The sequence below is a fragment of the Lagopus muta genome, chromosome 7 (genome assembly GCF_023343835.1).
Source record: "Lagopus muta isolate bLagMut1 chromosome 7, bLagMut1 primary, whole genome shotgun sequence".
Lineage (NCBI taxonomy): Eukaryota > Metazoa > Chordata > Aves > Galliformes > Phasianidae > Lagopus > Lagopus muta.
This window is the reverse complement of record NC_064439.1, coordinates 10,179,744-10,194,182: the sequence shown is the minus strand read 5'-3', so window position 1 is coordinate 10,194,182 and position 14,439 is coordinate 10,179,744. Positions and strand designations below refer to the sequence as shown.

The 14,439-nt window shown below is 40.1% G+C and overlaps 1 protein-coding gene across 7 annotated transcripts in view; it reads left to right on the top strand.

The window, feature by feature from the left end:
• DIP2C (disco interacting protein 2 homolog C) overlaps positions 1–14,439 on the top strand; it is a 288,797-nt gene that overhangs the window by 170,680 nt on the left and 103,678 nt on the right. For all 7 annotated transcript variants that reach the window (XM_048952277.1, XM_048952275.1, XM_048952276.1 and 4 more), the window contains 2 exons: positions 10,317–10,442; positions 11,163–11,372. In XM_048952277.1, coding sequence (XP_048808234.1) covers positions 10,317–10,442; positions 11,163–11,372 — 336 coding nt within the window. The remainder of the gene's footprint in view (positions 1–10,316; positions 10,443–11,162; positions 11,373–14,439) is intronic.

Below are 14,439 nucleotides of genomic sequence, written 5' to 3'. Positions count from 1 at the left end.
GTTCAGTACTTGGAGAAATGAGAAGTCAATCCACACCAACTTCATTTTTCCAAAGGGGTCTCCCTGTTGCCCTTAGATCATGCCAAAGCAAAAGCCTTAGTTTTCCATCCCAGTGCTGAAAGCCAGGCACCTTCCTTGAATGCCGGAACCTGCTTTATACAGTTTCTACGATTGTTGCTTTTCAGTTAAAGAACAAACAACAAATTATGACATAAGCACACGGAATCTGTGCACCCATAAGGATTTGAAACTAGAAAAGTCTATCATTAAATGACAGGAAACGTTATGTAGTATGTCCAGATTCATGCATATGAGGTGGTGACTCTTGATTCTGATTTCTGCTGTAGAATTCTGCTCTGATGAGATGAGGATATGAGAGATGCATTGGGCAAGGTTTGTTAAGTCACTTGTTTCTCAACTTGAAGATGTCCAGCATTTTACATTGCCTGGAACAACTGTAGCAATTAAGGAAAACGAGACCAGGGAGCTCTGAGAACTAATGTTTGCAGATGTCGGAAGTGATGTGAGAAGAAGCAGCGTAGCTGAAATTGCACCGCTTGTGTCTCAGGGTTCACATAATCCTGGAGCTAAGACCAACAAGTGAGAGCACGTGTGCTACGTGGATCACATAGACAGAATTTAAAAGGCATACACCGAATGAGCGTAGGGAGCTGAGAAATAGAGTGTTTTGAGAAAGACCATATGTGGAATCAGAACCTCTCAGCTGGTGTCCTGGAGGAAAGACACTGCTGGTGACAGGTGGTTGTGGCACCCTTCATCTACTCACTCATGGTGAATTTTTTCCCGTTCACTCAACCTCTGAAGACAAGAAAGAAAAATGCAGTCTGCACCATTCTTGGAGGGTTGCCAGCCCCTGCCCCAGAGATTCCACCACTGCAGAGTTCATTTTCCAAGCTCACTCAGCATTTCTTTTAGAAGACATCTTAATATAGGAGATTTTTGGAAATATTGCCAAAACAAATGCATCCTAACTACAGCTCTGTCCCAGCTCACATTCCTCAGCCACCTTTCTCACACTGCAGTTCAACAGGGAAAAGACTGAGCAGCTTATACTGAGCATGAGATCATTAAACTTCAACACAAATCATTCCAAGATAGGGTTTAGGGGCATTTGAAAGAACGAAGCAAAGAGTGAAACAACACTCCCTGTAGGCTCCAGTCCTAGAAGAGGGTTGGCAGCAGACCCAAGGTAGCTGAGCTGCTCTGCTCTGTGTGCTCCGGTACACACCTCACCACACGTTTGTTCTCACTGACTGTGAGGTAAGCATGTGCATGAGCTGCACCAAAGGTTGCTGACTTTTTGCATGTTTTCAACTTACAGTGATTCTAAAACGTGTATTTTGCAGTTTTGAAAGGGTGTTCAAGGTCTCATTCTGTATTCTTTCTAGAACTGAAACAAAAAAAGAAGACAAAACCAAATCACTCTATGAGAATATAGGACTTGTAGGGCATGGTAGAAAAAAGAATGGAACAGGAAGATGAAAGGAATTATTTTTATTGAGCCACTGCCATTTAACATTACTCCAGAGAATAAGGAGGGAGAAAAAGATGATGAATGTACTATGTATCAAGACAGGACTTAATGTATGTATTAAGGCTGCTTAGCATAAAATGAAAAATGTATTAACCCTTCAGGTGAGCAAGGGATACTGGAAAAAGTTAATCTTTACTGTAGGAACACTTACTCAGAAATTAATTTGTCCCCTGTTTGATTTAGCTTGCTATTAAACTTAATTTCAAGCTACCACTCAACCGGGGGAAAAACAGGTTGAAAGCAAACTTTTGCAAAGATGTAATTCATATGGCCATGTCCTTGCTTTTGACCCAGCAGAAAAATTTGTAAGGATAATTGCAGAACTCCTGAGGAAAATTACTCAAGGATCTCCAGAGAGAAATAAATAGAAAGTTGATTTACTTCAGATCACATAATAAGGGGGCCTGAGCTGAAGTCACTATACGAAGCTGACTTCCAGATTGCATTACAAATGCGATAATAAATACATGGAGGGATGGAAATTATTAGTGTGCAGCTTGCATGTTTTTTTATTTCACTTATGATTAGAATTAGTATAATATTCAATCTCAGAGGGGAGAAAAAAACATTTTTAAATCAACTTTGTTATAATATCTGGAGGCTCTAGCAAAAACTAGACTTCATCAAAACTAGCACTGGAGTCATTAAGAGTTCAGTCTTCAGTTTTGTATCCTCTGTTTCTGTCAGATGACCTCTGTATTTCATGATCTGTCCTTGCAGCTTTCCCAGTTGTATGTTCAGCTTTTCTCTTCCACCCAAAATTATGGATTAGCACTACTGCCATCCAAACTACAAAATGATAGCCATGCTTTTTCTTCAGAATTAAGCTTTCTGAGTGCATGACAACATATGTTTCTAGTTTCTTCATATATGCCTATATGTGAAGGATGCACCTTCAGGATGCAATTTTGTGGCACAGCTCTTTGCCCAGCCCAATGTTTCCTGCACCAGTGGAGTTAGTTTGCTGCAGCATCCTTGAGGAGCCAGGTCTTCATTGTGGCACATTTGTGGGAGTACAGGTGCTTTCTAGAAAGCTGATATTTCGTTGTTAAAAATAGTGCAGGTCAACAGAATTTGGCCCAAATTCATGACAAGTCAGCAGAACTTCCCTCGCATATCCATGTATCCCACATTCACAGTAAAACCCAAGATCCAGAATTAACCCAGTTTAAATGTCCTGAAGACTAAAACTTACTGAAATTTTCTGAAATGTAAGCAACAGTTTGTTTCTGTCAGTAACCTCCACAGCCCTCGTATAAATGAATGTCTTATTAGAGCAGATGTTCCTGCATTCAGTTGGGTATTCATTGTGTGTGAATACCATATTTCAGAATTAATGGCACACCTGCTTGCAGCTGGAAAGAAATGAGGTGTCACACTTTTCAGGCTGTGTGCTTTCCTATCTTAATGCCCCTAGATGCTGTGGAAGTATTTCATTATAGCATCACCCATAGCAAAGATCCCTTGTTATATAGACTTACTTTCACGTTCCAAGGAGTGAGATGATTTTGCAAGGACTGATCTGTGTCAGATGAAATCAGCAATTGTTGTGAAATCACTTGCCCTTTGTATGCCTGAAAATACAGCCAGTGCTGTCAGCCCAGGACAATCAAAGAACAAAGCCTAACTGTAATCTGTTCTGATGATAGCACGTTCACTGTGTCTCACCCTGTTTAGTATGTCCTGATTGCATTTCCAATAGTTGTAGCTTCCAAATTATCTTTACTCAGAGTATTTACAGGCCACGTATTAGGAAATGAATTCTCAGTGTATCCCTTCGTTTCTATGGCAGCTACAACAAAGGTCTGATTAAACTCATGAGAGACTTTCATGCTTTCAAATACTAGTTTCCTGTAAGGCAGCAATTGCCATACTTTCCTCTGTATAATTACTTTGCTTACTGTTGCTATACTTAGCATTGCCTTATCTGGAATTTTCAGCCTTTAATAATAAGTGTCCATGGCCTTTGGGAGGCTGATTTCTCATTGTCTCAATTGCCTTCCTGTAGTAACTCAGAAGCTGTTATGATTCTGCTGCTGCAGTATGTTTGGGGCAGCATAGCTGTCCTCGCTCCTCTTGCCTCCTGCAAGCTGCCTCTCTGCCTGTTCTTACAGCTGATGCAGCCACTGGTGCTGGCCTCCCTGAAGCAGAGGCTTATTTGTATTTTCACTCATTTGTTCAATGTCTGACTTTAGGGCTGATCCTTTCCTACAGTATAAATAAGACATAAATATGTATTATATGTACATAAATAACCTCTTATTAAAAATCATTTGGCATTCTAAACTAATTAGCACAGAGCATCAGCCTTTTTTATCTTAATAATGTGTCACTCCGTAAATGAGGCACCCTCAGCAAGTTTGCAATGACAGCAAGCTGAGTGATGTAGTTGACACATTGGAGGGAAGGGATGTTATCCTGAGTGACCTGGGCAGGCTTGAGAGGTGGGCGCATGCCAACGTGATGAAATTCAACAAGGCCAAGTGCAAGGTCCTGCACATGGGTAGGGGCATTCCAAGCATGGATACAGGTTGGGTGGAGAATTGCTTGAGAGCAGCCCTGAGAAAAAGGATTCGGGGGTGTTGGTTGATGAAAGATTCAACATGAGCTGGCAGTGTGCGCTTGCAGCCCAGGCCATCTGTATTCTGGGTTGCGTCAAGAGAAGCGTCACCAATGCTGATCAAGGGAGGTGATTCTGCCCCTCTGCTCTTGTGAGCCCAGTTCTGGGGCCCTGAATACAAGAACAGCATGGAGCTGTTGGAGCAGGTCCAGAGGAGGACCACGAAGATCATGAGAGAGCTGGAACACCTCCCATTCAAGGACAGGATGAGAGAGCTGGGGCTCTTCAACTTGCAGAAGCGAAGGCTCTAAGGAAACCTTATGGTGGCCTTTCCAGTACCTGAAGGGGGTGTACAGGAAACTTGAGGAGGGACATTTTATAAGGAAGTGTACTGACAGGACAAGGTGAGATGTCTTTAAACTGGAAGAGGGTAGATTTAGACTAGATATCAGGAAGAAATTCTTTACTGGGAGGGTGGTGAGAAACTGGAACAAGTTGCCTGGAGAGGTTGTGAATGCTCCTTCCCAGGAGGCCTTCAAAGCCAGGCTGGATTGAGCATTGAGCAACCTGGTCTGGTGGGAGGTGTCCTTGTCTGTAGCAGGGGATTTTGAACTAGGTGATCTTAAAGGTGCCTTCCAACCTAAACCATTCCATGATTCTTTCATTCTGTGAATCTGTGTTTATGGAATATCCTACACAAAGCAAGGATGCTGAGCCTGCTCAGAGTCAGTGGGCCAGTCCTGTTCCCAGTCATACCATTCCATTAGCAGGAATTGGCTATGAAAGCAAAGGAAGAAAGGTTATTTGCAAAGGCCCACTCAAGAAAAAGCAGAAGTAGCTCAAGGGGGAGGATTTACATGAGACAAAAGGGACAATGAGATGAAAGGAATGAATTCAGATCACATTTAGATATGTCTCTCAGCAGTTTTATTCCCTCAGGGGTAAGTTCTCTGAAGGGTGAGATAGAAGTGTAATTGCTGAAGGAAACCGTGGAATTCTGTTAGAATATTTTGCATCTGTACAACAAAAATTAGGCAACAGCTTGTTTTCCCATATTTGTATTTCTTAAACACCCAGTAATTGAGTGTCAACAATGACATTTTTTGCATAGCAGAAAAGTAAGCAAAGTAACCATATAGAGTGTCAGGGCTTTATAATTACTGGGAAACTGAAGACTGGGGCAAAGACAATTGAAGTTATATATTTAATCTGAAACACAGGTGGGAACAGACTTCTGTTGTCCTGATTCTAGCAAAACTACCAACTGGTCTCAGAAAGAAACAGGTCTGACTGACAAATTGGGTGCAAGAGAACTGACTGGCACAGTTGCAAGCTCTGAGTTAAGAACAGCAGAAGAAACTTTTTCTGTCTTCTGGTGTGTTTTATTTAGTGACTGTGAGGAACAGTTTTATAATGTGGAAATGTTTAATAGAGCTGATGCTTACCATGGGAGGAGCACCCTGTGTTGCGATCCCCGCTTAACTACTGCCCAGATCTGTGACCCTTGAGGTGGTATCACTTTGCTTACAGTATGGTGAGTGTTTGACCTGCCTGTGGAACAAATCCAGCTAAAGTTCTGAGTGTTCAGAGGCTCTACATTGGGCCCAAGTAAGGAATGAGATGTCTCTGTTGAAATGTATGGTCAGAGTGATGCTCCCTGCCAGGCAAGGATGCACGCTTTAGAAGAATGCTTTTCTAGCAGCTGTAGAAAACAAAAGGAAAGAATATAAATACAAATACGAGTAGGAATTATCAGGCAGTCTGTAAGAAATAGTCGTTGGGTTGAATAGTGAGTACCAGGTATGCCACAGCAGCACAAGGTAAGCAATTAGCTTTCCCAAGCATGCCACTTATTATCTCCTGTCTACTGATTCGTTGAGAACAAAGTCACAAGTTGAATTCAACATACCAGGTTAGTCAACCTGGAACAGTGGAGAACAGTGGCAGATAAGGGACTGCATGGTGGTTCCTACTGCTGTAGATACCAATGGTGATACTTTTTATTCACTGCTTTAGATTTTCTCTTGAGTCTTTCTTCTGGAAAAGCCAGGTGGGAACAGTAAAGATTTTGTTAGCTATAAGAGTGTTTTGAAGGGTCAGACCTGGAGTCGTTTCATCAGCTCTAACAGCGTAGTTAGAATGTCACAGACTTCTACATAGAAGAGCATTTCACCTAAAAGCAATTGCTTTCCATATAGACTTGAAGCTTTTCACAAGGGTTGAGTGCATCAAGGTGTTTGAAACTCTATTAGAAATTTATGAAGGTTGAGAAATTGTAGCACACCTCTCTATGAGGAAACTGTGTGACTTTGACGGGCAAAATCTTCATACTTTAAGGGTTTGTTTTTCAGGAGAAATTAACAGATCTGTATTTTGAAGCAGTTTCGATCATGATTTGAGGAATTCAGTTAAATTGAGTGAGCCAGAGTAGACTGAGAAGACAGTTCAGATGCTTTTGTCAGACCTGCAAGATAAGGGCCATCACCCTGCCAGAGTCGGTTTGAAATTCTGATATGATGTTCACTGCAGATGCTGTGTGTGATACGTGGAGAATACAAACTGCTCTGTGCTGATGGGATTTGGTGGGATAAGCAGTTTCCGGCCTCATGGGAACTCGGTTATGGCTTCTCACCCTCATTATACTTTTCCCCAGTGTGTTTCACAACTATCCCTCCCTTCAATGTACAAGGAGCTTCCAATTACTGTTTTGTAAATTCCCTTTGCAAGTCTCCTTGTGTTTTCTCAGTAGCTGCCAGGATTGTGGGCAGGCACTGGGAATGAAGAGAACACATACATGTGTGAGAGAGAATAACATGCATGTTGTGCACTGTGGCCAATCTTTCACCTAACTAAAGGCAAAGAGCTACCACACTCTTGCTCAAATTGATAAAAAACAAAACACCATCGTCACCTTTTCGTGAGAAATGGCTGTTTCAATTTTGATTTAAATACGTACTTTTTAAATTGTGGAACAAGAATGTTAGACATGTTTTGTTTAATGCTCCTTTATATGCAGCAACAGAGTTGGCTTGTTGATCAGGAGTGCAAACAAAAAACCTACATAAAAGCAAAGCATATATATGAGAAGTGCATTCCTGTAAATGATACCAGTGGGAACAGACTTTCCCTAGAATCTAGACTCATGTCTGGCCTACATTCTAGCCATCAACCCTTGGTTACAGGGTAGATGTGTTCGAACCGGTGTGTTATTTTCAGCTGTAATGGTTAAGTACCAATCTGGCTCTCCATCTCTCTGCTTTCTTTGGGATTTTGGAACTAAGTCTCTTGGTGTGAATGGCTTCAGTTCTGTTTGTTAACAAGTCCAACTTTATACAAGACTGTCAAAATGGGTCGCAGAGCACCTTTAGAACCTGTTGATAGTTTCTCATTCAAAAAGAAGACGGTACAATGTTTTAACATATTCCCTCTACCTTGTCTTGAGCCTGTTTTTAGGTACTTAGGTGCACTTTATTTCACCAAAATAATTTTGATTTCTGGGATTGAATGACATCAGAAGAGTTTTCACCCACACTGGACTGTTTCTGCTGCCTTTTTTCCTCTCTCCCAAAAGTCTTGCTGGTAGTCTCTCCACCTGATCTATCCATCCATAGGCTTTTCTGGACATATCTCCTGTCCTCTCTTGGTAACCTCCTGGTTCTGAGCGCTCAGAACAGTCAACCTTGCAGGCTGAGCCAGGAGTAGATGTGAGGAATCCTTCTCCCCAGCTTCCCCATTGCTTAGTCAGAGTTCTCTATCTTTTCCATTGTTGTAGCTTTCCTGCTTTTCATTTTTGCTGTAGCAGCCCTGTTTGATTTATTCCACAGTAACGCATTACAAATAAACGTATTAGGCATGTGCTTTATTAAGAAAACAATTCAATTCCTGGACTCCTGTGGACTTGTTTGAAAATCAAAACCCTGCAAAGTGTGTTCTAATTATGCTGAGGGGTTTTGCCATCGTGTGTCATGCATCAAAAAAGAATTAAAAAGAAGTCCAAGAATGCGTAAGCTAGAATTCACCATCCAGCTGTCACTAAGCATTTTAATAATGATTTTTTTCAGTGTTCTTCCTTTAAAAAAACTTTTTAAAAACTTGATGGTTACACCTCATCTGTCTCCTCGTAGCAATCCTCACATCCTCCTAGCAAAAAATACCCAGGAATCCTAAATCCAATAAAACACAAGTAATTCCTCCTGTCTTGATCAGCAACATTTATTCTCTTCAGAAAATTGCTCCAGAGCTTTAAAAAATAAATAAATAAATAAATAAAGCAGAGAAGGTCAATTTTGATGGTTGAAATCAGAAATTCAGGCTATCAGTGAGCACGTTCAGTCCTGTGCACATGAATGGGATTGGTGTGGAGTGAGCAGGCAGGAATTTATCTTGAGGACATGCTGTTGGGTAAAGAGTTACATTGCTTTTTTTTTGTTTGTTTGTTTGTCTGATATTTTTCAAATCAAACTTTTCATCAGATTTTAATTATAAGAAAGAATTTAAACCTTCTGCTTTGAAATAGGGACTTCACAGGAGAGAAACATTTCTGGTGTGATGTTAGCATTGTCATCTTCTCCTGTCTCAGTCTGGCAGCCTCGTGGCTCTTCTATTGTTGAGTGTGCTTTTCCAGCTCTTCTTCTTGCTTGTCTTGCTTTGATACACTTATTCTCTTCACAGCTTAAAACAAAAGCAAAAAAGAGCTCACAGAAGCAGCTGATGAAGTTCTTTTTCTTAGATTTACTCTTCCCTGCAGGCTGTCACTGAGAGGTGCTTAAGCCCTGACGGAAGGTAGGGAGCATTATTACAGATGAGCCATTGTGGCTTAGTAGCAGTATGTGTCATCGAATGCTTCCAGTCATCCTTTTCTGTCTTTGTACAGCAGGACATCAAGTGGTCCAATTAACAGCTCTGTAAGTAAGGTTGGTACACATTATACTTTCCTCTTGTATGTTGCTTTTCTCAGGGAATACTGCCCAGTCAGAGCTGCCACTGCATCTCTGCAGGAGTAGGAAATAGGTTCATGGTGCCCACCTACAAGCAGAGGCAGCAGAGGTGGGATTGCTCTGGATTAGACCCGCATCACTGTGCTGTTACTTCGCTGCTGGACGCTGCTGAGCTTGCACACAATTGTTGCTGCAATTCTTACCGTTATAAGCAATAGGTGAAAAGGCATCATCTGATGTTCTTCCAGTCATGTGCCAGATGGTCACTGTGTGCGAGCTGTTTAACCACAAGTGACTTCTGTTGTGCACCATGTGTTTTGCTTAGTCTCTTTATGCACATCTTTCCCAAGACCATCGAAATACATAAATAGGGCAAGATATTAAATTAAAATTAGGCTTTTTTCAGTGTGCACTTGCAATAATTAATAGATTTGCACCAAACAAGGTAATTATCAAAACATGTTATATTTTACACATAGTAAATGGCTTTTTTCTAACCTGGGGAAGCAGACAGCTGCATGTGTGTATGAAGTGTCAAGAAGCTCTACACTGGGGAAGTCCCCTGGAAAGTGGATCTGCTGGAAACGTGGATCCAACTGATCCCAGCTGAGTATATGTAGCTCATCTGTGAGGCGGAAGACTCATGCTCGAAGTGCTTGTGGTTCTCATTGCATCTCTGGCCAGCTGTCATGGTACTTTTTTTTGTCACTATTCAAGCCGAATGTCAGAGGCAAAAGGATTTGGGAATGGGGGACCTGCTGCCATTGTTGCTGTGACACTTTGTAGCTCTTACCATTCAAGCAAATGTTCCTGTTCAATCCATTCGTGTGACTTTTATATAAATTAGAATCACACACAATCACACAGATTCATTTCAAAAACAATGTTATACACCATACTCTCAATGAAAACAGTAATTGTTGCTGAAGTACCAACTGCTTTTAAAACACTATTAAGCAGAGGTGTGCTCTAAGGAAGCAGGGTTTCTACTCTTCAAACAGTGCAAGTGTTCTGGGAGAATGGTACAGCACAAAGCACTTGTTTGCTGGTGCAGCACTCTTCACTTTTGCCTATTCTTCTGCTATGAGGAGTACTGGTGCAGGCCTTGTTAGATCCCGTGCGTTCCTGTGCATTCATCATCTCATAGGTGCTGTCAACGCCAACATCGCTGGAGTACAAACTAACCTATGTGTGGATGTGCTGAATGCACAAACAGCTTTTTTTTTCTGTTTGAACACTAACTTGATTCTCTCTTTCCTTCCAGATGTCCACACAGAAGCAGTTCAAGCAGCCCTTGCTAAACATAAAGAAAGGAAAATGGCAGTCCCCATGCCCTCAAAACGACGTTCGTTGGTGGTGCAAACATCAATGGATGCCTATACACCTCCAGGTGAACATTTTTGTTTGTGTATTTTGTGAAAAAGTTTTAGACACTTTTTGTTGCTATGAACTAAAAGCATAATTCCATAGATAGTAATAACAATACTGTCCAAAACACAGTGAGCATAACATTGAGGTGTATTTCAAGAGGAGAAGAGGAAAAGTCAACGGAGGCGCTTTCTATGACTGCTTTTCCCTTGGTGTTACCTGAACTAACATTAAGAGACACTAAATATGGCAAACTTGTAATGCAATACGTGATTAACATATGTTCCATGTTTCTGGTTTATTCCCTAACAGTTCCCTTTACCATTTGTTGTACCACCTTTCTTTGAATTTACTACGTAGCCAGAATCAGCTGGGGCTCAATTTCTTACTGATGGGTGGGCTTTTTACAGACTCTGGAGTGAGCTTGGGCAAGTGTTCTCTATTGTTAACATGCAGTTGGAGATCTGCAGAAGATCTCAAATTGCATGATAAAGGAAGAAACTTTATTTTCGTAGGATAACACATGAGCCATGGTGTCAGTGTGGGAAAGCTCTCAGTGCACAGTTCACAACTGACGTTAGTTTCAGGATTTGCAGTATTACAGTCTTTTCTTATTGTATTTGCCTGCCTTCACAAGTTCTTCTTAATGGCAGCTTTCTTTGGATTTGTGACATGAATGTGCCTTATTTCTAGATCAAACAAATAAAAGCATGGTAAGTAACAGGCTATTTTTAATTATTAGATACTTCTTCTGGATCAGAAGATGAAGGCTCTGTGCAGGGCGACTCCCAGGGAACTCCTACCTCGAGTCAGGGGAGTATAAACATGGAACATTGGATCAGTCAAGCAATCCATGGCTCTACCACGTCAACCACTTCCTCTTCCTCGACACAAAGTGGAGGCAGTGGTGCTGCACACAGACTAGCTGATGTTATGGCTCAAACACATATAGGTTAGTATACCGAAGTTTTCAGTATCTTCTGAAGTTTAGTGTGAATTTTGTGAAGATGTGAAGTTTAAAGTTTAATGTGAATTTTGTCCCTCACAGACAGCTGATGCTGCCATCTGAAGCCTTACAAAAGTCTTTCTTACGCTTTTTCTTCTTTCCTTTCTTTTTTTTCCTTTCAATTTACATCTTTAATATGAAAATCTATTCCTATGTTCTTAATTTTGAAAAGAAAGCAATTAAGATTTAGGGGTAAATTTCTGCTATGACTGGCATGGTTTTCTTATTGGCTCCCAAATATCTTAAATATGCATTCACATGAATTTCATTACTTAGCAGTAAAGTAAGGAAAATTAATGCATGAAGCATTAGAGATTGCTTGCATATGAGATTTTCCTACATCTTCAATAGTTTGATTACAGAGCTTGAGTGATTTTTGGTAATTCTCTGTTAAGAATATATCTTGTTAATGGAATCTGGAATACTTGGGCTGGAATATCTAACTGTTATAACCCTTGAGGAGGATTATTACATGTCTTTAGAAAAGGGAACTGGTATTATTATTGATAGCTTATCTGTATCCTTTGGAAAGATCATATGAAGTTTAGACTTTATTTTCATGATGAGCCTGAAGTTCACAGATATTAACTGTTTCTGGGCATTGAGCTATTGCCATCAGTCATCATTTGAACAAGGTGGTATTAGATTAGCCATATGGAAAGCAAGGCTCGTTCTCCCTTGGTTCTCCAGTAACTGCTGTTATTCATGTGAAGCGTCTGCTTTGGGTGCATTCTTGCTCTGGCTGTTTATTGGGCTCTCTCACTAAAAAGCTGGTGAACTCTATATTGGTACAGATCAAGCAACCTGGGTACCCTTCTGTTGCACATACTAAATGCAATTTTTTATTTGAGTGTTCCTCAGCTGATGATTCTTTTTCAAGTATATGTAATGAGATACATAAAAACACCTGAAATGTTCCTGATTTTATATGCTGTCAGTATAGCTTGATGTAACACCTATATTTTCAGATGAGTAATCCTCTCACCATGATGTGGAATTGCTGAATTGCAGACAGAGGAAGAAATTGTATTGTATTTTTAAATTCATGCTAAATGAATAGCTAAGAACCTTGTTACAGAAATACATGCACTCCTGGACGCATTAATCATTGCATTTGGTTATTTTCTCTGACTTCATCTTAAAATGCTAGAGGAAATTATAGTGTACAGAATTAAATTTATCCGAACTCCTAAAAGGTTACTCACACACTGGGTCTTAATATGTCTTTAAATATAGCTTCTTTAGAGTGTGACATTTCAGTAATTTTAAATCTAGCACAGTAAGTCTTCTCTCATAATCACTGAGTTTGTGGTAAATAATACAGCATTTTTAGAACTAAATTAAGTTGTCAGTATTTTCTGAAAGAGGCAAAATACTACTTTTACTTTTCTTTTTTTTCCTTTTTTGTTGACTGGAAACATCTCTCAATTGAAGGAAATAGATAAACTTACCTCAGTGTATGTATACTTTTATTCGGATGATAAGATACATCAAATGGCATCACCAGTAGGATAGTAGTTGTGATGTATGAATGTAAAGGTCATTTGGATACAAAATATAACTGATATTTGCCTACAGCTTCAGACCGTGATCTGAAGGTTGCCGTCAATCTTTGTTGCTAAGATCATTGGAAAAAGTAACAGAAGCTGCACAGATGATAATTGAGGTATATTCCCATGGCTTGATGTCTTTTTGTCCGGGGAGTTGTTCTCCAGCAATAGATCAGCTTACACAAGAGAAAATGTCTGTAAATATGTAAAGATATGTGGCCATGCTCTGAACATGCTAATTTTGATAAGTACAAATTTAAGGGACAATAGGAAAACCCTTTAAGGGTAAGCAAGAAGAGCCCTCCATTCTGATTTCCGGAGTGCAGTGCAGATTGAAAAGCTTTTTCTGGTTCAAGGGCTGTGATGTAGTCCTGAGAAGAGGTTTGATTCGAAGCTCTGCTACGATGTAATCAAAGTTCATCTTTGTGAATCGTTTAGATAATTTGCATAAGATATTGTATGTGTTCTGTGTTATCCTGCTTGTTTCATTTTGTAGCTTCTGCTACTCTGTTGTGGTCAAAGGTCCAATATAGGATGTATTCTCTTTAAATACTTATCCTCACCTTTAAGATACTCAAGTGTCTGTGCTAGACTAAATGGAGAATCTCTAACTTGGCATAGATTTCAAAATTGTGTTGAGTAACTCTTGAACTTAGAGTGTTTGCTCTGAAAAATATTTAATCCTCGTTACCTCTTTGAGTCAGAGTCACAACCTAATGAAAATCAAGGTCAGGAAACACATCCCAGAGCTCAGAAAGTTTGTGTAGTGATAATCACACAGTGCTTACTTGTGATTATAAATTTATATAGATTGAAGTGTTGAATATCTCACTTTAAACTTTTGATCTTTTTCGGTACTCTTAGCGTTTCCTTTATATGTTTCTGTTTGAAAATCAAAGACCTCAATGCAAATTAAAGGCTATATAAGCTTCTGTTAAAACTAATATAAAAACATGTGCTACAAGGCATGAAAGGTAGATCTTTGGCAACCTTGAAATCCTTATGTGATCTGAGGAGTATCAACTTACGATACAAAAGACTAGTTTAAAATAGCCTCTGCCACCTGGATGTTATTAATACAGGCAGAAGTCAGCTGATGTATAGTACAGTACGACTATACAAGTACAGCACTGTAGGGATGTTCTTTGAATTCCTGGAGACTCCAAATTCATGGTGCTTTCTGTGCTTCCAGTGTTCATTGGAAATATTACTCTACCTTTCTGCTTCTCCTTGATCATGGGATTCAGTCAGTATATACCCTCTGTCCCTACATTTCTCATTTTCAAGAAATGGCTTAGATTGCATGACTCCAGTGGCAGAAATGAAGAGTCTTAACTGGAAACTGTGTTCAGTCTGTAATCTTCTACAGCAGGAATAGTGGAGTAGATAGGGAGAAGATGTGCAAGAATCTGTGTGTTTCATGGAGAAACTTCTTTGAAGTCATGCAGTTGTTGTGGTTTTCT